The sequence below is a fragment of the Argentina silus genome, assembly GCF_951799395.1.
Source record: "Argentina silus genome assembly, chromosome: 8".
NCBI lineage: Eukaryota > Metazoa > Chordata > Actinopteri > Argentiniformes > Argentinidae > Argentina > Argentina silus.
The window spans coordinates 18009586-18034242 of NC_139662.1; the positions used below are offsets into that span (position 1 = coordinate 18009586).

The following is a 24657-nucleotide window of genomic DNA, read 5'->3' on the forward strand; positions in this document are numbered from 1 at the left end:
GGCCATGTGCACGTCTGTAATTATTGCCAATGTCTTTGTTTCCTGTTTTAGGAGAGAATGATATGAAACAATAAGGGATTACAATATAAGGCAATGTTACAAGACTATTAATAGCACATTTAGGATAAAGAGAAGTAAATTGCAAGGACATTACATTACCTTTACATTTTTTACATTTAGCAGACGCTTTTACCCAAAGCGACTTACAACAAGTACATTTGTCTAAAGTAAGTGAATCATCTATACATCAGTCATCATAAGAAAACAAATCTATGCTAGGACCAGGGGCCATTGGCAGTCACAATGCACGCACTATTCCAAATACATTCACATGCTATATGTTTAAGAAATGATCAGTCAATCATGTGCACAGATCCCTTTGTCTGTGTTTTGTGTGTGTATGAGTGCCTTCTCTGAATGTTCGTCCTTTCACACCTTCCTTAGCTGCAAACCCATGGTTTAGGGTCTATTGAGGGGTCTCTGGTGATGAGGACTCAGATAAGACCAATTGGAAGTCTGTCTTGGCCCCAATGGAGCCTCAGAGTGGGGAATGTGTATGGTTTACGAAAGGAACAAAGGGGAAAGTGTGACCCCCCCCCACCCCTATGTTCTCTACAAAGATTATAGAAGTTCTACAGGATACTCACATGAAAGACAAACATCACTTTATTCAACATCACTGTCCCCCTATGACTTTGATACAAACACCACTTTATCCAACATCCCTGTCCTCGTATGACTTTGATATCAGCATAGTGTGACTGACTCATTTACTCTACTGTACACGGGCTGTGGTTCCACAGGGTGGAGTTTCCACAGGTACTCTAAATAGTAACACTTGTCATTACAACCTTGACGCGGGCACGTGACATTTTCCACCTGAGAGGGCTACGTCTGTCACAGTAGAGAGATGAAAATAACCATGGCCAAGAAATTCCACTCACAAGCTTTTGCGCGTGAAGAAAACTCCACCTCTGCACAGATATGGGCCTACAAAGCATCTCAGAGTGCTGTAGGAGTGCCTATCTAGAATCAGGTCCTCACCTCTACACGTACGTGTCATTATCCACGTAACACGTACTGATTCATTATGATCTAACAGGCAAAAACTGATTAGCACTACCACAATGACACATAAATACAGCCTTGATTAGGGTGTGTGTGTGTGTGAGAGAGAGAGAGATAAAGCTGTTTTCCCTATCTCCTCCATGATCCTTGTTCTGCATAGCTCTGAGTCACATATCTTAAGATGACACATTTATCAAGACTCTTCTCATTTTATAAGCTTTCGAGTCACGTTTTTGACATTTAGTAACAGAACTGACATTCTACTGACTCATATCTAACATGTCCCAACAGGCAAGCACGAGGGAACTCCCATGGGCTTCAAGACAAGGATTGCCAAACAAAGAGTGAACTCTGATCTTGATGTTAAGTGGCGTTCAGTAACCTTCACTTTAACCTTAAAAAAACCTGTGAGTGGAGGTTGAAACCCTAGGCACCAGAGGATTCCTAGGCTGACATTAGCATCCCCTGCTAGCAGGAAATTCCAGATTCCTCTCTTCCTGGCAATGTAGGGGAAAGGTCCATGTTAAGCTTCCTTTAGTCAGAAGAAATGTTTCCAATATGTCTTCAAAACTCTGACCTAGAACTGACGTTCAGCCACTCTAACATGTCAAACATGGGAGGTAGGCCTACTGTAAGACTGGCAACAAAAAGAGTAGGCCGCATTCTAACAGCGTACTACACCATACCGCATTTTTTTTAAATTAATCAAATCTTACTCACGGCTTGGTGTGTTCTCTCATCTCATTATCCTGTCTAACACCACTGGGTCATAGACCTGTCATATGCCTGTCATAAGGCTGTCATAGGCCTCTGTTGTAGTACTGTATGTAGACCTACCTTGTGCAACACGTTTGTAATACTCTTGTGTTGCAAATTGGGGTGTTCATTTAGAAACAGTGGGAAGCTGGATTAACTGTGACAGTAAAAGTGTAGAGCTGAATGACATGAGTCATTGTGGGAAGCATGGGGGCTCAGACGCAGTCAGGCGTCGGTCTAGAAGTTTCTGTGGTTTCACGGTTCTCTACCCCCATCTTCACTGTACAATAAAACAGCACAGCTCAGCCTCCTCCCTCAGACACATGCAAATGTCAGATGTCACAGTTGCGTCACCCTAAGGTCAATCACTGTAGACTCCAATAACAGATAATTAGGGAAAATACCCTCTTTAAAATGATAAGATGTATAAATATAAACTCTAAATGCGTGAGCTAGGCTAGCTGCCACAGCCACTTGATATAATTAACTTCTGAAGAGTAATTCCACAGTAAACTGTTGATAACAGGTGTTGAAGTCAATGGTTTTTCCCCCTGCAAAATCTCCCCTCCCTTCTTGTCGTGTATTTCCCAGGGAACTTACTACCGTTACATCACAGTTGTTTTGACCTTCGGAAAAAAAAAGTTCTCTCTCTCTCTCTTAAGATAATGTTTAGAAAAGAAAAAAAAAAGAAACAGAGCAGAGGTATAGGTTTAGATCTTTCAAGCTTCTGGGCCTTTCTCAATTTCTCTCATGGCTGCAAGATACTGAGGTCATCAGAGCAAAGGTCAGTATGCCAGTGTAAGTGTGTTGGCTGTGGTTCCAACAAATCAAGTATGATCCAGTTTGTCCCAGTACTAGCCAGTATGACTCTGTCCTCCACTCCCATTCACACGATGAGTTGGTCCTTGGAGTCCTGGGAGGACAGGGACTCTGAGCTGCTGCCCTGCTCTTGTTGAGGCTGGTGGTAGCTGCACTCCATCAGGGACCGGGGCTCATCTGGGAGGTGGAGTGGGGGGAGGGACAATGGGATCAACCTTTAGTTTAATTCATAATAACAGGGCCGGTATTCTTTATGGGTGGAATCCTAACATGAGATCTATGCATGTAAATCGAATTGATGTCAATGGGAAATGTACGTGTGCTGATCTTGAGTTTGGGTTACATCCAAAGTGTCTCAGAGTAGGAGTGCTGATCTAGGATCAGGTTCCCAACCATCCATGTAATCTTATTCATGGTGATCTAAAGGGTCAATGTGATCCTCGATCAGTACTCCTACTCTGAGACGCATTGATGATTGAATACAGGCCCAGAACTCAAAGCTGCTTTCCCATTTCAAGAATTGTAATAACACAGATTATCGGTACAGTATGATGATGAAGCATGCATGTGTATACCAATACCTGTAGTCGGAGTTCCAATTATTGGGCCAGTGATGGTAACTTTTTCGGTTTTCTTTGATTTCTTGAAAATGATCAAAACCAAAACTGCAAGGATTAACAGCACACAGGGGGCAGCAACTGCCACAATCATCTTTGTGTCATCTGAGAGAGAACGAAGATATTTTTTACACGTTACACATTGCATGCATTACAATCAGCCCGTCCTCCAATTTCTACCTCCACCAGCCTCCCCGGACTACTGTAAATTTACACTGGTTTCACCTTCACGGTTATTCACATTCATCACAGGTGAGGTCTTCACTAAGGGCGGTGACCCAATGCACGTGGTGTCGCTGACAGCAGTACCCAGGGCCACGATGAGTTTTGGATGGGGACAGCTGGAGACAGAGAAGGAGAAATCGAGTAAGGGGTTGGGCTGTATAACGTACTGTAGCTGGCTGGTTTGTGTGATAGTGTTGGTCCTCATCTAATATGGACGTAGTATAGACTGAACCTGACCTTCCCCAAGGCTGACACTTTTGATGGATTTGGTCATTGAACGTCCCTTCTGGACACTTTTGGCAAGACCCTGTGCAGACAAACATACAGTACACAAACAGTCAGCATCCACAGTTCTTACATAACTCAGTCTACAGTATGTGATGGAAATGAACAAATTCCTTGTGGGCCTCAACAGTTCCACAACAGTAAGAAAGCTCTCTTCAAATACATTCCTAGCAGACCTGTTATGGAATGTACCATTTATGTCTAATGTTTGCATGTCTTATTGGTCAGGGGAGGCTGGTGGAGGCAGAAATGGGAAGACAGGCTCATTGTAATACATGGAATGGTATCAAACACGTCTAATACATTCCATGCATTACAATGAGCCCGTCCTCTGATTTCTACCTCAACCAGCCTCCCCTGATGTTAGTACACTTGGATATTTGCAGGTGTGTGTCTTACGTTTGATAGGCTCTTCCCCCTTTCGACACTCCTTAACGCAGAAGGAGCAGCGGCCGTCACCACATCTCCAACCTGGTTTACAGGCACACTCTGTGTCCTTGGTGCTTGTACAATTATTCTTAAGGATGTGGGAACCTACACACACACACACACACACACACACACACACACACACACACACACACACACACACACACACACACACACACACACACACGATTAAAGGACATATTAATCTGAACGTAAATGGCTAAAAGTAACAGATCTGAAAGAAACGTTTTGTAGAGGGGTGTAATGTGCTGTATATTCAGTTTAAAGAGGATATCTCATCTGGTGTCATACCTACGCACTGTGTACACACACGACACTCGTACTGTTTAGGCTGAGGGTCATCAGTGTAGGTTTTAGGCTCACATGGAACACACAGCTTCGTGGGGTCTGGACCACAGCGATTGAAAATACGGTTCCCTACACACACACACACACACACACACACACACACACACACACACACACACACACACAATTGTAAATGCATTTTCTCAATAACTTCTTAATTTTGCTCAATATTGCTTCAAGTATATTTTAAATTTGACCTCCCATTTATTTTATTTTAAACCTATGTTTGCTCTTAAAGGAGTACTTTACAAAAAAATACATTTTCAAGTATATTTCTAATCAGTCCGGTCTCAAAATATCATTATGTGTCAAAACGCATAATTAAATCACTTTTCCAGGAAGTAAGTATAAGCTTGTCATAAGGATATCTATAAGGCTTGTATGCAAAAGGTATTTATATTTTGGGACCATATCAATGGTGAACAGATATATAATATACTTAATTTCTTTTTTGTAAAGTAGTTGTTTATTTCTCTGTTTCTTTTATTCTTTTTCCCTGTTAGTTTTCTCCTTTTGTGTGAAGTGCTTTGTGGCCTGCTTTGAAAAGTGCAATATAAATGAAGTTATTATTATTAACTCTTTGGAGTACTCTCCCACCTTTATAATTTAATTTGCACTGCAGCATCCATACCCTCTAATGTGGTATTAACTGTAACCACTGAAACTCATCTCGGTCAGGAGGTAAAACCACAAAGAGGAAATTGGTTTTTGATTCAGAGGACTTGGGATACGATGCGTCCTGTGTAGAGTAAATCCTCAGACACTAGAGGTACCTGAGCCAGTAGAAGCCTCAAGAAGGTCCTTTTTCAAGGTGTGTAAATTGTGAAACAACCTTGATGTTTCACATCAATTTTCAATTTTGAATCAATTTTAAAAAATAAATAAAAATAAATAAATATATCAATTTGATGTTTCTTGTGAAACAGATTCATTTTGGTTTCACTTGTAATTTGGTTTGAATCTCAAAATCCTATTCCTAGCTCATTACGGTAAACACATTTTACAGTTTAAACAAATTCCTGATGGTGTATAGTCTATAAGCACTATAAGCATGTCCACACAATAGAGACCTACCTGGTTTGCAGCTCTCGCAGCAGACATCCGACACTCCAGAGGGTGTCCAGGTCATACAGCCTCTCTCTGTCTCAGCAGCGCTGCTCAGACAGCCTGCGCTGAACAGAGACACTACCAAGAGGACCAGATACATCCTTCTCTCACAGCCTCCCCAGGACACACACACACAGCTCAGGACCACAACAGGGCTTAGGATCTTCGACTTGCAGCAGGGTGCTTCTGTCCAAGATGCTGACATAGGATAGATGGAAAAAGGACTAAATTACTGTAACTGTGTAAACCTATAGGTTTAGATGGAACCTATTTGTCTGCCTCTATAGTTCTCCCTCTATTACGAGCTGACTCACAGAACTCATCACATTTTTCACATTCAAACTCCCATCATAAAAGCTATTTTATAATTCTAAAACATATTGACACAATAAATCTCCCAACCAAGTTATCCGGTACCAGTTCCATAAAATACAATATTTAATTCCTGAGGGGTCGTTTCCACACGGTAAATTCTAAATAACTCAGGTGAAAATGGACAATACAAATGTTACTTACTTCTTCGTAATATTCGTTCTCGCGTGATAGGAACTCCACCTGACCTATATGTTTTGACTTTAAACTGGAAAATGTGTGTCATAGCTTATAAAGTACTCTATAAGCAGGAGGCGGGGCAAAACTTTAAAAAAGCGTTGAGCTCTCCCATCAGCAAATAGTGTGGTGGACAGAGAAGCACGTTTACCTGCCCGTCTGGAGTAAATATCAAGCATTTGCCGGGAAAATGCCTAGTACAATAAATGAACAAATTCATGAATAAAAACAATGACAATTAAAGTAATATTAATTGTGTTACCACATACATCCGGTGTTGTGATTATATCCAATGTCACTTAATGCAGTGTTTATACACAGGAAGGGTAGCCTACCGGTATGTCTTGTATAAAATATTACATGTGAAAGATGTATAACTTTACGTTCAGTAGCCTCTGCACGCAATACATTTATTATTATATTACTACAGACTTTGATACTATTGTCTGTCCTGACAAAGACTTCAAAGTGGTTCTGTTAGGCACACTCAAAGGTGAATCATTATCCTGGGGGGCTTTCCGCTCTCACAAGGTGGCACGCTCTTCTCTCTCGTTGTACGAGTCATCAAGTCAAACAAATAATGTTCGCTAAGTCACACTGAGCAGGAGAGCATGAGTGTGAGTTCGAGAATGTCTAGGATTATTTTATGACACATATTGTTGAAATCGTTCTAATGTAATTCTATCCCTGCAGCCGACTGATACAGACACAGAGAGTGTTTCGCCTGGCAAGCGAAGCTGTCAGAGCAGCTGACACACTGATCAGGATGAGTAAGGATGTAGTCAAAGGCGACAAGGGGAACTGCTGTGTCAGTGTCACATTGTACGTGATGCCAAAGGGGGAGCAGAGAAGACATGTGCTCTAATATATATTCGGGTAAAAGGTATAGAACACTTTTAAAATTCCCTCTCATGCCTTGTGCTTCTCAGCTGGTTTGAGTCATGGCTGACTGAACAGTCTACTACTACTTGTGTTCCACTAACACAGCTGATTGTAACCACTGCGGGGAGAAGAGGACAGGGACGGAAACTGAAACAAAAAGTTAGTTACTGCATGTTGAAAGTACCAATGACTCCTATTACTCTTTCAACACACACCAAACAATATCCATTTTGTTTTATTACTGCCGAAAAAACCCTACAACCGGGTGACGCATTCATTGAATGGTTCCATGAAATTATTTCGTCCAGCATGGATCCTACGTAAAGTCGTAAAGAAAGGAACGTGACATTTAAAAGTTTATAAAAGAGGCTCTGTTTCCTTCCTGTAATCCATTGGCTGGGAATCCTCTAAAATAACAGCAACGGGGAAGTTGGTAGAGACAACTTTGCATATTCAAACAACTCATACTGTACACGAAGTGGTCCTTTTCAGTATATATCTTAGTACATGGACATTTGCATTAACGTTATATACTGTATACACTCACCAACACACTGAACCTGCTTAATTATTGATAACATTACATTTACAAAACATGGGAGCTATGTTTAAATTGATTGAAGTGAAAGCTTGCTTTGTACAGTAGTGTAGATATATTAGTTGGTAAATTGTCCTTTGAATTCTTCTTCGGCTTTCTGTCTTCTCTCCCCCTTTCACGGCCCACCTCCTCCCACTCATAGGGTTCGTAGGACGTAAGGTCATGATACCAAAAGTCAACACCTTATTTGCCCACACAACTACGTCAAAAGCCCCCCTCTCCCACTCACACATATACATACTGTACACAGACACGCAGACACACACCCCCACAGCCTATCATCATGACATTAAAATGTAACCACTGGTGAATAATGTGAGAAACACTAACATTTGTAAATTTGTAAATTTGTAGTATAATATAATGCTGTTTAAAGGAGCTGTGCGTAAGTCTGCTGGAATTCTGACACCTACGAAATTCAGTTAAAAGTTCCGAACAACAGCATCCTCTCTAATAATAAGAATATAATCCCCGAAATGGACTTGCAGTATCGGACATTAGCTGTTGTCTTTCTGCATGCATGCACAATTTGAAGAGGCAGCCACCAGAAACAGAAAAACGGTGAGTCCACTCCCTTAGGAACACCCCTGGCCAATTAACCTGAGTCGCCCCTCGCTTTTCGGGACCAAAACAGCGTTAGTAAATGTCAATATTTATTACAAGAGATCTCATTTCAGGATCGCTACCGATTAAACATTACGACCATTAGAAAGCTTGAATGTTACATATTGGACCTTGAAAGTACTGTACGTCAGTGGTTTTGAGTTGGATATTATCTTCACAGCTCACACTGCGTTACTAATAGTGGGCTTAGATAAATAGATCTGCCTGAGACAGTGTCATACTGAAAGTACGTCACTGATCTCTGGTGATTTTTCCACTTGACGTGATCCTCCCTCATTCACAAGTCAGCAGTGATGGTTACTCATTGTCATGTTGAGTATATACTGTCTATTTTGGAGCATCACAGTGAGCACCTTTGTGCTCAGCCCCTACTGCTGGGGGTTGCCTTGTCATGACCACATCAGACCTGTCACTTCCTGCCATAAGCAGACGCAGCACATATACTCCCACATTTGAGTGAGTGAGCGTGAATGACATTTGTTTAGTTTAGCACTTCAACAGGTTCTACTAAATCGACAATGCGGGGTCCGTTTCTGGTTTAGGTATGTATAAGCCTCAATGACAGCCCACTGGGAAAGTACAGGCGTGGTTGGTGTCAGTAAGCCCAGGGGCAGCTAGTTTTACCATCATCACTGCAGCTAGGTTGATCATCACTGAATCAGGGCTACACAGAAAAGAACCTACAGAGTAACTGTCAGTGATAACTAATCTCTTACTCATATTTCACTGTGTATTAGCTCACAGGAAATAGTGATTGTGATTTGTGACACACCTTTGAAGTTCTGTTGAAAAATGCAGTCATTTTCAATTACAATGTCAGGCACATTTGCATCACTCCTCCCTCTGAATTTTGGCTGTATGTCAGTAGAACATTGACAGTATGTCAATATGCCTAGGCCTTATGTCACCCTTTCAACTATTACAGGACTGACTTAATGAACCCACTGCCCACCTAGATGTGTCTGACAACATAGTAACATTGATACACCGTCATTGGAAAAATGTAGCAAAAACTTGTGACTGGATGTCTCCTCCTAGTGGTTAAAGACAGAAAATGCATGCAGTGTTGATCAGGCCAAAGGCACCGGCTTGTACCAAGACAGTTTCATGTTTTCTATAGAAAAGAGAAAAAATACTGGAAAGAAATAATTAGAAACAAACAACATATTCATTTCCCAGCTCACATTTTCAGAAAACCTGAAGACGGAATCTTTGTACATATATATTTTTTTTTAATTCTTATATATAATAAATTTCTATGTACAATTTATTCCTATTTTGTAAAGAAACAAAATGAAGGAAAAAGCTTTGATTGCAAACAGTGTATCGTACTAAAGGGCTGGAGAGAGACAATGAAAAAGTGCTCAAATAATTCAGAGAATTATAAGCTTATAATAAGCTTATAAGAATTATAAGCTCTGCGCTTCGTTTCACTTTACACAACACAACCTCAACAAAGAATTGCCAAAAGGAGGAGTAGTATATTTCTGAAGAATGTAGAATTTCTGAATCAAGGGCTGGGTTTTTTCCATTTAAGTCAGTTAGTCAGAGATTAGTATCGGGTGGTGGCAGTAATTTCACAGAAAAAAATAACTCCCACGCTGCACAGGACTGCTCACCTCCCTGGTTATTCATCACTAACGTCTTTCTACCTCAGTCCACACTCATAACCGGGGGGGTGGGGGGGGCGGGCGGGCGGGCGGCCATCCATCCATCCATCCATCCATCGGCTTTATGCAAAACCCGGTTGTCCCGGTGATTCAGTAATCTGAGCACTAATAGGTTGACATTACAACAGTGGAGGCTGGTGGAGGCAAACATCAGACGCCACACATCACACCTGTTTGATACTATTCCTCATTCCATTCCATGCATTACAATGAGCCCGTCCTACGATTTCTACCTCTACCAGCCTCCCCTGCATTACAACCACTGTTTGCAATCCTGTTTGGCAGCTTCAATGTGCTGACAGGGACATTTAACATGTTCACAACATGACTCTGCTGTGGAGGTCAGGGTTCCATTGACTGCAATAATGATACATTCGACAAAGCACAGATAAGACAGTGGTCACTGTTTGGTCACACACGTCTGATTGTCTGTGTGTCAGTCAGCCACAGAGAGACAAGGTATGACACTGTCAATGCAACATGAACACATAAATAACATCACAAAAAACTCTCCAGTGTACAGATTCTTCCTTAGACCGTTGGCAAGAAGCAACCCCCCCCCCCCCGCAACAATTTAAAATATTTAACAAAATAAAGAAGTATTCCTCCTTTAAAGAAGTTGAGACAGTCAGCCATGCAGATATGCAGCCTAGTTAGACTACAGACTGACTGCAGTGCCTCCCTTATGAAGTGGAACAAATACAAGGGCATGTCAGGTCAAACTGACCGAAGCTAGCTTTTCACTCATTGGCAGATAAGAGTTTGAATATTCCATGGTTCCCCTGCAAAGCGAAGAAAGCATGTCAGTCAGGGCAGGGGTTTTGGTATAATAATTAGCCAAATTGTAGCGTTGCGGTGCATTGCAGAGATTTGTCCAGAGTTCAGAGCCCTCAGTGGGGGCTTCCCTCGTCCAGAACTTCGGGTCTGGGGATTGAGATCCAGACCCAGCCAGCCTGGATGTCTGCTTCTACAGGAGCAATACTCCATACAGAGTACACTCTTCCAGGTCTGTCTGTCTGTCTGTCTGTCTGTCTGTCTGTCTGTCTGTGTCTGTGTGGCAGCTCTACAGGATCACCACATTGATAATACCACTAATGGTTAACAAACTGTACATGTCACGTCAATACAAAAGAGCTGGGGGAGGGTTCTCCATCAGACACAGGACTGGCGTGTGTGTGTGTGTGTGTGTGTGTGTGTGTGTGTGTGTGTGTGTGTGTGTGTGTGAGAGAGAGAGAGAGAGAGAGATATGACTCCTCCTTTTGTGCTCTTGTTGTCCATCCTCCCTGGCTGTGACATCAGCGGGACTGTTGTGGTACTGTGGTGGTGGGCAGAGGGCCAGTGTCTACATTCTGAACTCAGGGATAGTCAGTAGCAAAAGGGTTCAAGATGGAGAGAAAGAGGGAAAGAGGGAGGCAGGGCTAGGGGCGTGGATGGCGGGAGTTGTTTGTGCTCAGCGAGTTTTAAAGGCACTGTCCTGTCACATAATGTCAACAAAGAACTCGCAGGGATTGCCCATAGCGTGCTGGAAGGACTGGCGACTGGCGGTGAGCTCGGGTGGGACGGCTGCTAGTTCCCTTACCGGGGGGGCCCCAGGGGGGGTGCTGCTGCTGACCGAGGTCTTGGGGGCCAGGCGGGCCAGGCAGTATGGGGGGGGCAGGCCGGGGGGGCCGTACGAGGATGCATGGCTTCGCTCGCTGTGGCCACAGGAACCGGGCGCAGGCTGGGTGAATGGGGCGTGGCTGTAGGTGAAGGAGGCGTGGCTCTTCTGTGAGTGGCCGTGACTCCTGTGAGACTGGGTGTGGCTGAAACCTGAGCGGGCATGGCTGTGACTGGAATGGGCGTGGCTGTGATGACTCAGCTGGCTGGCAGACCTATCGCCACGCCTCGCTCCTCGGACGCCCGGCTCTGATTCGCTGCATGTCGATCTGTGGCTGTGGCCCTTCTCTTGTGGGGAGGAGCGTCGGCCTTTCCCTGTGCTGGGGTTGGAGCCACTGCTTCTGCTACCTGGGAGAGGAGAGGAGAGAAACACAGACATGTTAGCTGGGCACTTGTACCTACATTTGTTTCCACCAATCAGACCCAATCAGCAGCTCTAGCTCACCAGCTAACTGTACTACTGATTTGGAACAGTTGGCTGATTGGCTGTCTTTGTAATTATCATGGAGAAATAGTCAGACGATCACACTTTAAACAAAAGTTTCACTCTTCATAAACCCTTCACAAAGTCAATGTTAACATTTAACAAATCATAACCCTTTATATAGTATATTATGACATTGCTTGGAAATGATTTGTGAAACATAGACAGAATTTAGGCCTTATAAAAGGTTTAGATACACTTTGTTTAAAGTGTGACCATCAGACTAAATATATTCTCATCTGAAACACAAACCTATTTGTTTACAGCCAAAGGCAAACAGATGATTATCCCATGGGTTATTTCCCATGTTAAATGTAAGAAGACAGACAGACAGTCAGACAGTCAGACAGACAGACACAGTGATGTCACTTCTCTGGCTACCTGCCCATGTTGACCTCTGCCACTGAGGTTCATAGACACTAATTCACCACACCATTGTTATGATACACCCACATCAACAAACACCTCAATACTGGAACACACTGGACTGGTAATAACACAAATGATGATGTAATTATCTTATTGGTAAGTCTTTATTTTACAGCCTGGTACCACTGGTAAGCAGGTAATAACTTAACAAGTACTAACAGTACTGGGTAAAACGTTCTGCAATCCAATTTTGAAACATAAAACTCCATTGACGATCCAGTTCTCGATCATATTTGTGTTATCATGTCACATTGCCAGTAAATCCACATTGTTGGCATTTTCTTTGACAGAGGTGTACCACAATGTTGTGAAATCAAACATTCCCCACCTTCTTTTGAGCACTGAGCCCGACAGTACTGGGTAAAGTGGTGCATGATCGCCCCCTATCAGTGAGGAATGATAGCGCAAGCCTTAGCCTGGTCACATCTGCATCATGCACCTCTCAGACTGAGGTATACCACCAGCACAGTACCAACGCATGAGAGGGAGAATGGACTGTCAGGAGAGTCACACACAGCTGCATGGACACACACACGCACACACACAGACACGCACACAAACACACACACAGACGCACACAAACACACACACACACACACACACCCGGAAGGAGAGGCATGGGAGGAGGGGTGTACGAAAGAAAAACCTTACAGCTATGGTACGATGGTAAAGAGGCAAAGAGCGAGAGAGAGAGAGAGAGAGAGAGAGAGAGAGAAAGAGAGAGAGAGAGGTAGAAGAGGAGAGGGGGTTATCTGGCTTACCGGTTCCCCCAGAGTCCTGGGACTACCTCCTCCATCAGTCTACCGTTGCCCAGCAGAAACAGAGGGAACAATAGAGTTACACACTCCTCCAGCCCAGACCCTGTCCTCCCCACCCCCCTACACACTCCTCCAGCCCAGACCCTGTCCTCCCCACCCCCCTACACACTCCTCCAGCCCAGACCCTGTCCTCCCCACCCCCCTACACACTCCTCCAGACCAGACCCTGTCCTCCCCACCCCCTTCCCCATTCTAGACCACTTGCATCCTAGTCTAACTGTTCAGCCCTATCAAAGAAGTGAAGAGGAAATTCAGCCACTCTTGGAGGACAATGGAGCTTGATAAAAAGGGATTCTTTATTGTAAACACCAAGGCGTTTCGGCCAGTAGCCTCCTTCATCAGGGTGTTTTGGGCGTGACCTGTCAATGACCCATGGGGAGAAGAAGGGAGCTTACCTCATCAGGCCCTCCCAACTGAAACGCCCTCATTAAGTCAATCACAGTGCAATGACTCTCAAAACGCTCCCCGTCAAATACACACACAGGCAGACACACACAGACAGACAGACAGACACAGATGGACAGACAGACAGACACAGGCAGACACACACACCCACACACACACACACGTTCATACACGTTCACACACTTGCATTATAATAACCGTATAACGCTCTCTCTCTCTCTCTCTCTCTCTTTCTCACTCACAATGAACATTGACAAATGCCTGTCTGGAAATGCCAACTGAAACAACTACAAATGTCAGTCGAGACAAACCGCAAAAGCAATTAAAGATCAAACAGAATAATGCAGCTTATACCATAGTGAACAAATAGGAAAGAAAAAATCCATATAATTATAATATTCTCGGCTCTATGTTGATCAATAATTAATTCGCCTACTTGCGGATCACTCTTCCACTGTAAAAACATACTGTATCCTACGCCTCTCCCTCTGTTCACACTGGTCCAGGACAGAGGGAATGGACAATGGAAAGACTCGGAAATGACTCAAACCAGGAAATGACCACATCTGGATGGGATCTACTACTACTATTTCGATTTTTTTTTCTTCTACTATTTTGATTTTGAGGTGTGAAAATCAGATTGAAGAGTGACCTCGTTACAGTATAGAAACAAAAGAGAGCTGTGACAGTAGGTCCTCCATACTGACTACCCCCCCCCCCCCCACACACACACACACACACACACACACACACACACACACACACACACACACATGCAGGGGCGACAGAGAACACTGTCATTGGTTAATTGGAAATCAAACAAAAAGATCATTCAGGGATAGATGGAGGAGGATGAAGCCCCGTCTGATCATTTCATGCTAGCAATCTAAAAATCAGCCATACTGAAAGGTGATTGGTTCCTTTGTGTACACACCCAGTACTGAAGAGCTGTCCTCTGTAAGAGCCATGTCGCTCATGGTCGACCTTGACAATACAAGACCATTTTAGATCACACTTTACTTAGAAAATGTGCAATTTTGTGTTAGCTAGTGGCCAAGAAGAGGCAACATGCATTATAGCAAATACTTTGTCACCAACAGACATAAACTGTCACAAATGGTTATGATTGGTATGATGTTGCCTTTTGTGCCAGGTCAAAGGTCAAATTTTGTAACCCGTCATTAAGGTCTGATCCGTCTTATGAAGAGTTGATGAGGACTTGAGGAATGATAGTTGCCCCCCCCCCGGAGCCCCTTACTCACCCTCACTGTTGTGGCTGCCTGCGCTCCCACTGTGGAAACTGTGGCAGGGGTCTGAGTATCCTGGAGGGAAGCCGGGGGGAGCGGAGGGGAAGGGGGGGTAGGGAAAGGGCTGCCCCCCTAGGGGCCAGGGGTTAGTGGCAGGGGGAGGGAGAGGAGCCAGGGTGTCCTGCTCCGAACCCCCGCCGCTTGATCCCTCGTTCAGGTTGAGCGACGCCATGTCTGGTGGAGAGAGAGAGAGAGAGAGAGAGAGAGAGACAGAGAGACAGAGAGAGAGAGAGACAGACAGACAGACAGACAGACAGACAGACAGAGAGGCTAGGTCAGTGTCATCTGGTATGAGGTACAAGTCACCCCCAAAACAAGTCAGGGAGAGAAAAATCCCTGGCTTGGTTTTCATCAATAGAAGCCTTGCATTGAAAAGTGTATTAATGTATACATGTTGAATGGTATATATTGATGCTGAAGTACTTTGGCACAGGTCTCCGAAGGTGTAGTAGCACTGTTCAGAGAAGGTGATCTTGTTGACCGTGTGTCTCAGGTAGCCGTGCTTCAGAAGGCTGCTGGCGTACTTCCTGGAGTCTCTCCTGTCCTTGAAGCCCTCCACCCTGGAGTAGAGCCAGTCAACCACGTCCGCACCTGACACACACACACACACACACACACACACACACACACACACACACACACACACACACACACACACACACACACACACGCACACACACACACACACACACACACGCACGCACACACACACACACACACCCCACACACCCCACACACACACACACACAGAGGGAGACTTTAGTCTCGAATCTGTACCACCACGACACATCTCACACACTAGGTAAACTACAAAAGGTAAAGGAAGTAAAGGAAGTGATTGGGTGGTCATAGCATTACTGCATTACAGCATTATTCATATTATTCACATCCAACGTTTACACCCTCCAGTTTGTTCTCAGTGTTCCCCGTGTCCCTCTCACCTATGACTGCGTTGGCGATGGTGATCTTCAGCCACATCCTGTCCCGGATCTCAAGACCAGAGTCAGGCAGCTGCATCACCTTGACGATGGTTGCCATGTCCGTCTTACTCGCCGAGAGCGGCAGGTCATCAAATTCTGAGTGAGGAGAGAGGGGGTGAGATACCTCTGTAGAAACACAGCAGTCACAGAGAGATGGTGAGTAACAACACAGTGTGACCAGTGGTCTTTATGACCGTGGCCATATGTACAGTACAGTCAATGTGGTGGTGGTTTGCGTGTGCGGTTACGGTCGTAGGTCCTAGAGTGTGGTCGTACCGTAGTGTGGGTAAGGTCCGGTCAAGGCGGTGGTGTGGGAGATCCAGGCCGCAGGGTCGATGGGCCTCACGGGTTCAGCTGGAGACACACACACACACACACACACACACACACACACACACACACACACACACACACACACACACACACACAGTTAGAACATACAACCTCCATTATTGAAAAAACAAGAGGTTTTAAAGATACAGTGTTGGAAATACTGCCAGGCCTGTACTGCAGCCATCTTCAGCTGTTGTTTGTTTTGAGGTCTTTTTGCCTTACGTTCCCTCTGCAGCAAATGAAATGCATTTTCAATTGGATTTCCTAGTTGCCATGGCAGTATGTTTGGGGTCATTGTATTGCTGTATGAGAGAGATTGGAAGCATTTGCTCGTACTTCAGCAGACAAGATGTTTCTGTACACTTTAGAATTCATTCTGCTGCTGGCTTCAGCAGTTACATCATCAATGAAAACAAGTGAGCCAGTTCCAGTGGCAGCCATACACGCCCAAGCCATAACACCTCCTCTACCATATTTCACAGATGAGGAGGTATGTCTGGGATTTTGGGCAGTTCCTTTTTTTCTCCACACTTAACACTTGCCATCACTTTGATACATGTTAATCTTTTTCCCATCAGTACAACAAGACCTTTTTCCAGAACTCTGCAGGCTCTTTTAGGTACTTTTTAGCAAACTGCAATCTGGCCCTCCGGTTTCTGTTGCTAACTAGTGGTTTGCACCTTGCAGTGTAGCCTCTGTAGTTTTGCTGGTGAAATCTTCAGCAGTTGGTAGTGATAGTCTCTGACACATTCACGCCTACCTCCTGGAGATCTGTGGGGCAGTCGTTTTTTCTTTTTTTTCCTTTATTTTTTTTTGGGGGGGGGGGGGATTATGGCTTCTGTATTGAAATATTTTACTTAATCAGATCACGAGCCCACCCATTCTCTTTTAGTAAGTCTGATTATGCCTTTGTTGGAACGATAGTGTGTGCATGTGTGTGTGTGTGTGCGTGCGTGTGTGTGTCGTACCCCGGGGGATGGTGAAGTAGCTTCGTGGAGATGGGTCCCAGCACTTGGCCACTGTAAGACTGATAGGCCTGCAGGTGAAATAGACAAACAGTCAGTTCCAAACATAATCTAATGTAATCTATTCTACTGGTTCCTCTCAGGTTTGGGGTCACTTCCCTTTCAATTCAGTCAATTCGAAATTCCAACTGAAATTCCAATTGACTCATTGTGAAAAGCACAGAGGATATTTGGATTTCAGTTAACTTCCTGAATTGACATGGAATTGAGCCCAACTCTGGTTCCTGTCTAGAGCAGAGGAATGGGAATGTTTGGCAGAGAGAGTTTGTTTGGTGAAGAGGGATTGTAGAGAAAATGTCAGTGCGTATTACAGTATACTGCGTCAACCACGGCAAAGCAGTTTAAAACTCACAAACTTTATCCTGTCTACTGTAAGTACTGTATGTGTAGTCAGAGTTCAACCTGAGTGATACGCTCCTCTGTGGCTCAGTTGGTAGAGCATGGCACTAACAATGCTTAGGTTGTGGGTTTGATTCCTGCTGGGACCATATATACTGAAATGCATGCACTCACTGTCGCTTTGAATAAAAGTGTCAGCTAAATGGCATATATATATATATATATATATATGCTAATACAATACCAATGTACTTCAGTTCATACTCAAGAGTCTAAATCCATAAACATGTGAAGCCCATAAGCACTCCAGTAGTCATGTCCTACAGTATGACTGATCTGTGTCTGTGTTGACCCTAAACAGCATCCCAACCTAATATTTAGCGGGTAATAATTATAAATAATCTTGCATCCAGAACATGTTGTTTTCCTCCCAGCAGTGGAGCAGCTTTATCTGTGACACAGAACTCTCCTCACCCTGTTTTGGACACGATCTCTCTGAGGATCCTCACAGCGTCGTCGTTGCTCATGTTCTCAAAGTTCACGTCGTTCACCTGGTTGTTACGACAACAATGAGTGTGAAAATGGTTACATCAATACTTGTTTTTTCATGGGTCTACAACTGAATGACACGGCTCTCTCCAGAATACTGTACGACATACAGCTGGCAAGTTCATCTCTGGGTCACTGGTAGGTTTTTAGCAGTGTATAAAAGCCTGTAAATCCTAAGCTGCTTTGTGTGTACTGGGAAAAAGACATAATGGATGCTGGAGCCACAATGACTTAACGTTACCAGCTAGTGTGTGTGTTACTACAGGAGGCATGGCCTCAGAGAGGTTGGTCTAACTCCTGCCATACAGAGATCAAAGAGACTCATGAGAGGAAGGAAAGGGAGAGGCAGGTAAACAACAGCTACGCTATGGGAGGTGGGTTAGGGTTAGAGAGAGAGGGTTAGGGAGAGACAGCACAGAGGGTGGGTTAGGGTTAGAGAGAGAGGGTTGGGGAGAGAGGGTTAGGGAGAGACAGCACAGAGGGTGGGTTAGGGTTAGAGAGAGAGGGTTAGGGTTAGAGAGAGAGGGTTAGGGTTAGGGTTAGAGAGAGAGGGTTGGGGAGAGAGGGTTAGGGAGAGACAGCACAGAGGGTGGGTTAGGGTTAGAGAGAGAGGGTTAGGGTTAGGGTTAGAGAGAGAGGGTTGGGGAGAGAGGGTTAGGGAGAGACATCACAGAGGGTGGGTTAGGGTTAGAGAGAGAGGGTTGGGGAGAGACGTCACAGAGGGTGGGTTAGGGTTAGAGAGAGAGGGTTAGGGTTAGGGTTAGAGAGAGAGGGTTGGGGAGAGAGGGTTGGGGAGAGACATCACAGAGGGTGGGTTAGGGTTAGAGAGAGAGGGTTAGGGAGAGACAGCACAGAGGGTGGGTTAGGGTTAGAGAGAGAGGGTTGGGGAGAGAGGGTTAGGGAGAGACATCACAGAGGGTGGGTTAGGGTTAGAGAGAGAGGGTTGGGGAGAGAGGGTTAAGGAGAGACATCACAGAGGGTGGGTTAGGGTTAGAGAGAGAGGGTTGGGGAGAGACGTCACAGAGGGTGGGTTAGGGTTAGAGAGAGAGGGTTAGGGTTAGGGTTAGAGAGAGAGGGTTGGGGAGAGAGGGTTGGGGAGAGACATCACAGAGGGTGGGTTAGGGTTAGAGAGAGAGGGTTGGGGAGAGACGTCACAGAGGGTGGTCAATCAGAGGTCACAACAAAACCACACCATGCCTGGCTCTGTTTTCAGCTTTCCCATCAGTGTGTAAATTGTGTGCAACAACAAAAAAATGATCTAAATAAATGAATGAATATCATTGAAAATGTTATGTTACGGCTTTAAGACCCCATCTGAAGAAAAGCACAGACTAATACACTGTTCAAAAATCACAGAGATAAATGATAAACATCCATATAGATAATAAGACATATCTTTCACATCTAGGCTCACTAAATGGACATGGTTTGCTGACAGTGAAAGGTGTAAGACAGTGAAATAACCTCATCAAGCCCATGTGTACTCCACGGTGGGGGTGTGGTTTACCTGCAGCAGCATGTCTCCAGGCTCGATCCTGCCGTCGGCCGCCACGGCCCCTCCCTTCATGATGGAGCCGATGTAGATCCCCCCGTCCCCCCGGTCGTTACTCTGACCCACGATGCTGATGCCCAGGAAGTTGTACTTCTCTGTGATGGGGAGAGAGAGAGAGGGGAGGGGGGGGGGGGGGGGGAGGGTGTTGGGGGGTGGGGGAGAGAGGAGAGTCAGGTCACAGCCTTAGGGTATGGTAACCTAAAGGGTATGGAGGTTATGACACATAAGTATATGTAAAATGTTTATACTATATTTATACACGACTGCTTGTATAGGGACAGCTGTATATTGACCAGCTAGTGCAAGAAAGAGCGAGAGAGAGATGAATGAGAGAGAAGGATAGCAGGAAGGAGGGAGAGGGAGTGTCTTACCCATGTTGAGAGTGACGGTGATGATGTTGAGGCTCATGGTGGAGTCGGTGATGCTGCTGAAGGAGGAGGACTAGAAGAGAGGGGAGGAAAACACCGTCAGCAAATCAAAACAGGCCCACATACTCATGTGATTGTCGCACGCACGAACGCACGCACGCGCGCACGCACACGTGCACACGCCATATGCAGCAGGGACATGTTTCAGGGGCTCACCCGGTCTATTTTGGCCACTTTGTGCCTCCGTCTGCGGCGTTTGTGCCTGCGCATCAGCTGAGAGGAGGAACTCTGCTCTGTGGAGCTGCTGAGTCTGAGATACAGGGGGAGAGGGAGAGAGGAGGAGAGGAGGAGAGGGGGACAGGTTAGGGATATGGTGATTTGAGTTACTTGAAAAAAAAGAGAGAGAGAGAGAGATAGAGAAACAGAGAGGGCAGGAGAGAAAGAGAGAGAGAGAGAGAGAGAGAGAGAGACATAGAGAGAGAGAGAGAGCAAGAGAGAGGCCACCTACCTGCTGGCATCCTCATCTTCCTCACTGTCGATGAAGGAGCTAGACTCCAGCTCGCTGCTCATGACCGAGGCGCTGTCGTAGCCCATGGCCGAGTCCCTCGCCGTGCGCTCGGACTTAGAGTGGCCGTTTATCCGAGGGACTAGGGAGGGAATCACACGACAACAACAGAGGGTCACGTATCAACCGTCCTACACAGAGGGGTCATGGCATGACACAGAGCTGACATAGTGAACATGAAGCTCAGCGCTAAACCAACTGAACGGGAGATGAAAACAGACAGAGGAACTGTGCGGAGATGATGAGAGATTCCCCAAATCACAGGAGACCGGTGAGGGGAAGATTATGGCATTACATGAGGGCTGAGGACAGGAAATGTGAAGCCAAGACCGGGTTTACTGGAGCAGAGGTCAGAGTGGTACAGGAGGAAGAGTCAGAGAGCGGAGATTAACCACTGATGAAAAAGATACAAATATTTCATAGCAGAGTGAAAACAGACAGACTGGACCATGGAGGCCCGTTTACTAGTGATTCAGCATGACACAGAGGGAAAGCTTGTCACAGACATGTCCTGTACAGTATATTACTTGACTTTTTACACAGTTAATCATAAAATCAATACGATAAGACATCATTTTACTATATGATATACAGTATATATATAATGCACAGTATTCTTCATGACAGACAGTGATCCACAAAACAGATCAGATGAGTTTCCCAACACTTTCCCCCCCGCGCCCATACGTACAGTGCCAGGGGCGTGGCGCTGTCTCAGGGTGACAGCGGATTGGCTGGAAGAGCCTGGCAAGGCGACGAGGGCGTGGCTGAGCCTGTGTTCTCCGAGCGCGACCAAAACATTCCAACAATGTGGTGGCGCCCATTGCTACCTCAGCCCAATACGTGCATACACACACGCATGTACACGCACAAGCACACACACACACACACACACACACACACACACACACACACACACACACACACACACACAACACTGTCTCTGCTACCAAGATATTTGAGACAAAATGTTAATAAGGCCATTAATACCCATTTTTCAGCAGCACGGTAGCCTCCTCCAGAGACCTAGAGTGGCACATGAGCAGCAGGCTCTCACTCAAGGGAGCTACGCCGTACCCTCTCTTCCTGTCAGGACACACAGCCACTCACACTCACGTTTACGGTTCACACACACACAGCTACACAGAGGAGTTGCACCACCTCCCCCTGTGGGTTTCAGGTGTAAAACATCCCACAGTCTGCTCCTTTCTGGTTCTCTGCTGCGTCCTGTCCCAGCGCGTCCCTCCCTCCCTCCCTCCCTCCCTCCCTCCTTGCCTGCCTGCGTCCCAGCCCCTATCTCTCTGTTCTAAAACTCCATCTACTGACAGGCTGCTGATGGCCTCCAGCTCACCGTCTTATCTACAGTGAAGGCAGTGAGGGAAGACAGATAGAGGGAGAGAGAGAGAGAGAGAGAGATGAGAGAGAGAGAGAGAGAGAGATGAGAGAGGGGCTGTGAACAGAGGGAGGAAGATAATAACACCAATCACTCAGATTAAGCTTTTCTCCTTTTTGCTCATCCTACAAATCGTAGGATGGGCTCATTGTCATGCATGGAACGGTATTCCATGCATTACAATGAGCCCGTCCTCCGATTTCTACCTCCACTAGCCTCCCCTGCATCACAGCTTATCGCAAGTGAGTCACAGGAAGGACACTGGGTTTGTTTCAATTTGACAGTCGACTGACTATTAGAACACGGCCACTGTGGTAGCCTGTGGTTTGTTAAACATGTCCTCAGCTACACTACTCAGTGACTGTAACAATGAATCCATTGTGTGAGCAGTGCCAAGAGAAAGATAGAAGATTTGGTGGCAAACAATAAACCCATTACACAGATTGAGTTGGGAGTTTTCCTCAAGTTCATTATTGTTGTATGAATTATCCTGAGGATGCCATAAGCCATCAGCTAAAACCAAGGTATTATGATCTAATCAAGTGATTAAGAGCAAGTGGCAAGTAGGTAGTAAAGGAAAGTATCATTTTGGAATCGTAATCATAAAGACTACAGAATAGAGGCAACAAATGTATCTAAGCCTGTCTGATTTATTTGATCCAATTATCTAAAACTGTTTCACCTATTCCTAAAACAATGACACATTCCTATTAAAGAGTAAAATACAAAGTCATTGTTTTTCATGCACGCACTTAAATCACTTTTCTTTCAGAACTGTTTTGCTACAACTAAGCCCGTATAATAACAGATGGCAAGATAACAGGTCACGATTAAATTTACCATATATTCCCAAGTAACATTTACACTTCAAATAAAACGAATGATATCATTTAATGACATCGTCTTTATCTACCGTCAGTCATCTAATTCAAACTACACGATGTAGAGATATATTAATAAATTCAAATCTTACCACATACGCGGCCGTAGAGCGGCTCCTGACAACGCACGGTAAAACTGAGCAAATAGGAGCGCGCACAAAATACAACCCCCCTCCTCACTCCCGTGGCACGCGACCGAAGAATGTCGGCTCTAATCCGTGTCGGACCAATCAGAGGGCGGGATGTTACAGCGCGGCGAGAGACCACCATATGATGGGATTTGAGACGACGTGCGAGTTTATCTCCGCCACAGGTGATGGTGCCATCAAGTGATTAACGGGCCAAAAGCCTCTCAGCAGCCACACAGCTCTCCGTTTATGACTAAAAACTTGACATAACTGCGATTATTGCAACGAAAAAAATATATACAGCCTACATATACATAGACTTGATAATGTAAACATAAGATGGTCGCCTTCAAACAATTTAGCTGCACATAAACGCAATTTCCCTGAGACGACTATGTCCATTCAGTCAACATTTATTGTTGGTCTCAAAATGACGCTCGCCACTGGTAGCCTATGCAGACAGAGGTGTCAGTCCCCCCACCCCCCCTGTCCCAGTGCAGGTAAGAGATAAAACGCCTGTGGTGCCTGAAACAGATCCTCCTCCATAACTCCATCCTCTACCACACTGTCCTCCAGGCCCTAGCCTAGCTCCACCTGTCCACTCTCCTCCAACTGTCAAACTCTACATTATTCATCCCCCCATTCTCACACATACAGCAAAGAAAGGAGAGAACAAGGGATATGTTTACCCAAGTAAAACACTTAGATTTTCCCTCCTCTATTCACTGTGAAACAGCTCTTATTCAGACAGACATGGAGGCACTTGAGGAGTGTGTATGTGTGTGTGTGTGTGTGTGTGTGTGTGTGTGTGTGTGTGTGCGTGTGTGTGCGTGTGTGTGTGTGTGTGTGTGTGTGTGTGTGTGCGTGTGTGTGTGCGTGTGCGTGTGCGTGAGTGTGTGTGACAGGGGAATTCCTGCTACTGTTGCTGCAGGCTGACTAGTGTTCCAATGGGGGGCTGGGCACAGATCTTCACGACAAGGGCTTTGTGAGACATTACTATTGTGACATTGTAAAGAGGGACTAACCAAATACAACCACGTTTAATTGACTGATATCGGGCCGTGTAGGCTAGGCTTTACGAGGCATTAATTGCATGTTCACGAGGAGGGATGTGCGCGCTCCATCCCCTGACACTTTCATTTAATTAGAGCTAACAAACTAGCCAAACCCGTGCTGGCAGCGCGAGCAGATGGAGGGGGGGGAAGAGATAGTCTGTGAGTGATTATTACTCCTCTTCCAGCAGAGCAGAGCAGAGCAGAGCAGAGCAGAGCAGGGGAGCTAGACTAATACAGGCTGCTATTTCTAGAGAGAGAGAGAGGGAGAGAGAGAGAGAGAGAGAGAGAGAGAGAGAGAGAGAGAGAGGCATAGGGACTTGGCCTGACACAGTTCTCAGATTTCAGTTTCTTTTTTTTCCTTCAGATGAGCACATGATGAGTTTGTGAGGAAG

At 45.3% G+C, this 24657-nt stretch overlaps 2 protein-coding genes across 3 annotated transcripts in view; both read right to left on the reverse strand.

Moving 5' to 3' along the window:
* Nucleotides 1-91: 91 nt before the first annotated feature.
* LOC310809027 (tumor necrosis factor receptor superfamily member 9-like) lies at nucleotides 92-6240 on the reverse strand. Its single transcript, XM_083676148.1, has 8 exons — nucleotides 6192-6240; nucleotides 5643-5873; nucleotides 4512-4637; nucleotides 4170-4304; nucleotides 3723-3792; nucleotides 3486-3601; nucleotides 3225-3365; nucleotides 92-2820 (listed from the first exon to the last, which is right to left on the reverse strand). The coding sequence occupies exons 2-8, from the start codon at nucleotides 5773-5775 to the stop codon at nucleotides 2711-2713; spliced, it is 831 nt and encodes a 276-aa protein (XP_083532274.1). The 5' UTR covers nucleotides 5776-5873; nucleotides 6192-6240; the 3' UTR covers nucleotides 92-2710.
* Nucleotides 6241-9531: 3291 nt separating this feature from the next.
* Nucleotides 9532-24657, reverse strand: part of LOC310808176 (putative segment polarity protein dishevelled homolog DVL1P1) — a 30025-nt gene continuing 14899 nt past the window's right edge. Inside the window, exons 5-15 of one of the 2 annotated variants that reach the window (XM_083674913.1) lie at nucleotides 20752-20890; nucleotides 20460-20553; nucleotides 20247-20316; nucleotides 19831-19970; nucleotides 18249-18325; nucleotides 17379-17446; nucleotides 16354-16431; nucleotides 16039-16173; nucleotides 15521-15688; nucleotides 15053-15271; nucleotides 9532-12002 (exon numbers count right to left, since the gene is read on the reverse strand). In XM_083674913.1, the coding sequence (XP_083531039.1) occupies nucleotides 11476-12002; nucleotides 15053-15271; nucleotides 15521-15688; nucleotides 16039-16173; nucleotides 16354-16431; nucleotides 17379-17446; nucleotides 18249-18325; nucleotides 19831-19970; nucleotides 20247-20316; nucleotides 20460-20553; nucleotides 20752-20890 (1715 nt within the window). In that variant the 3' untranslated portion in view covers nucleotides 9532-11475. Of the gene's footprint in view, nucleotides 12003-15052; nucleotides 15272-15520; nucleotides 15689-16038; nucleotides 16204-16353; nucleotides 16432-17378; nucleotides 17447-18248; nucleotides 18326-19830; nucleotides 19971-20246; nucleotides 20317-20459; nucleotides 20554-20751; nucleotides 20891-24657 lie in introns of both variants that reach the window. The other variant, XM_083674912.1, reaches the window with a different exon arrangement.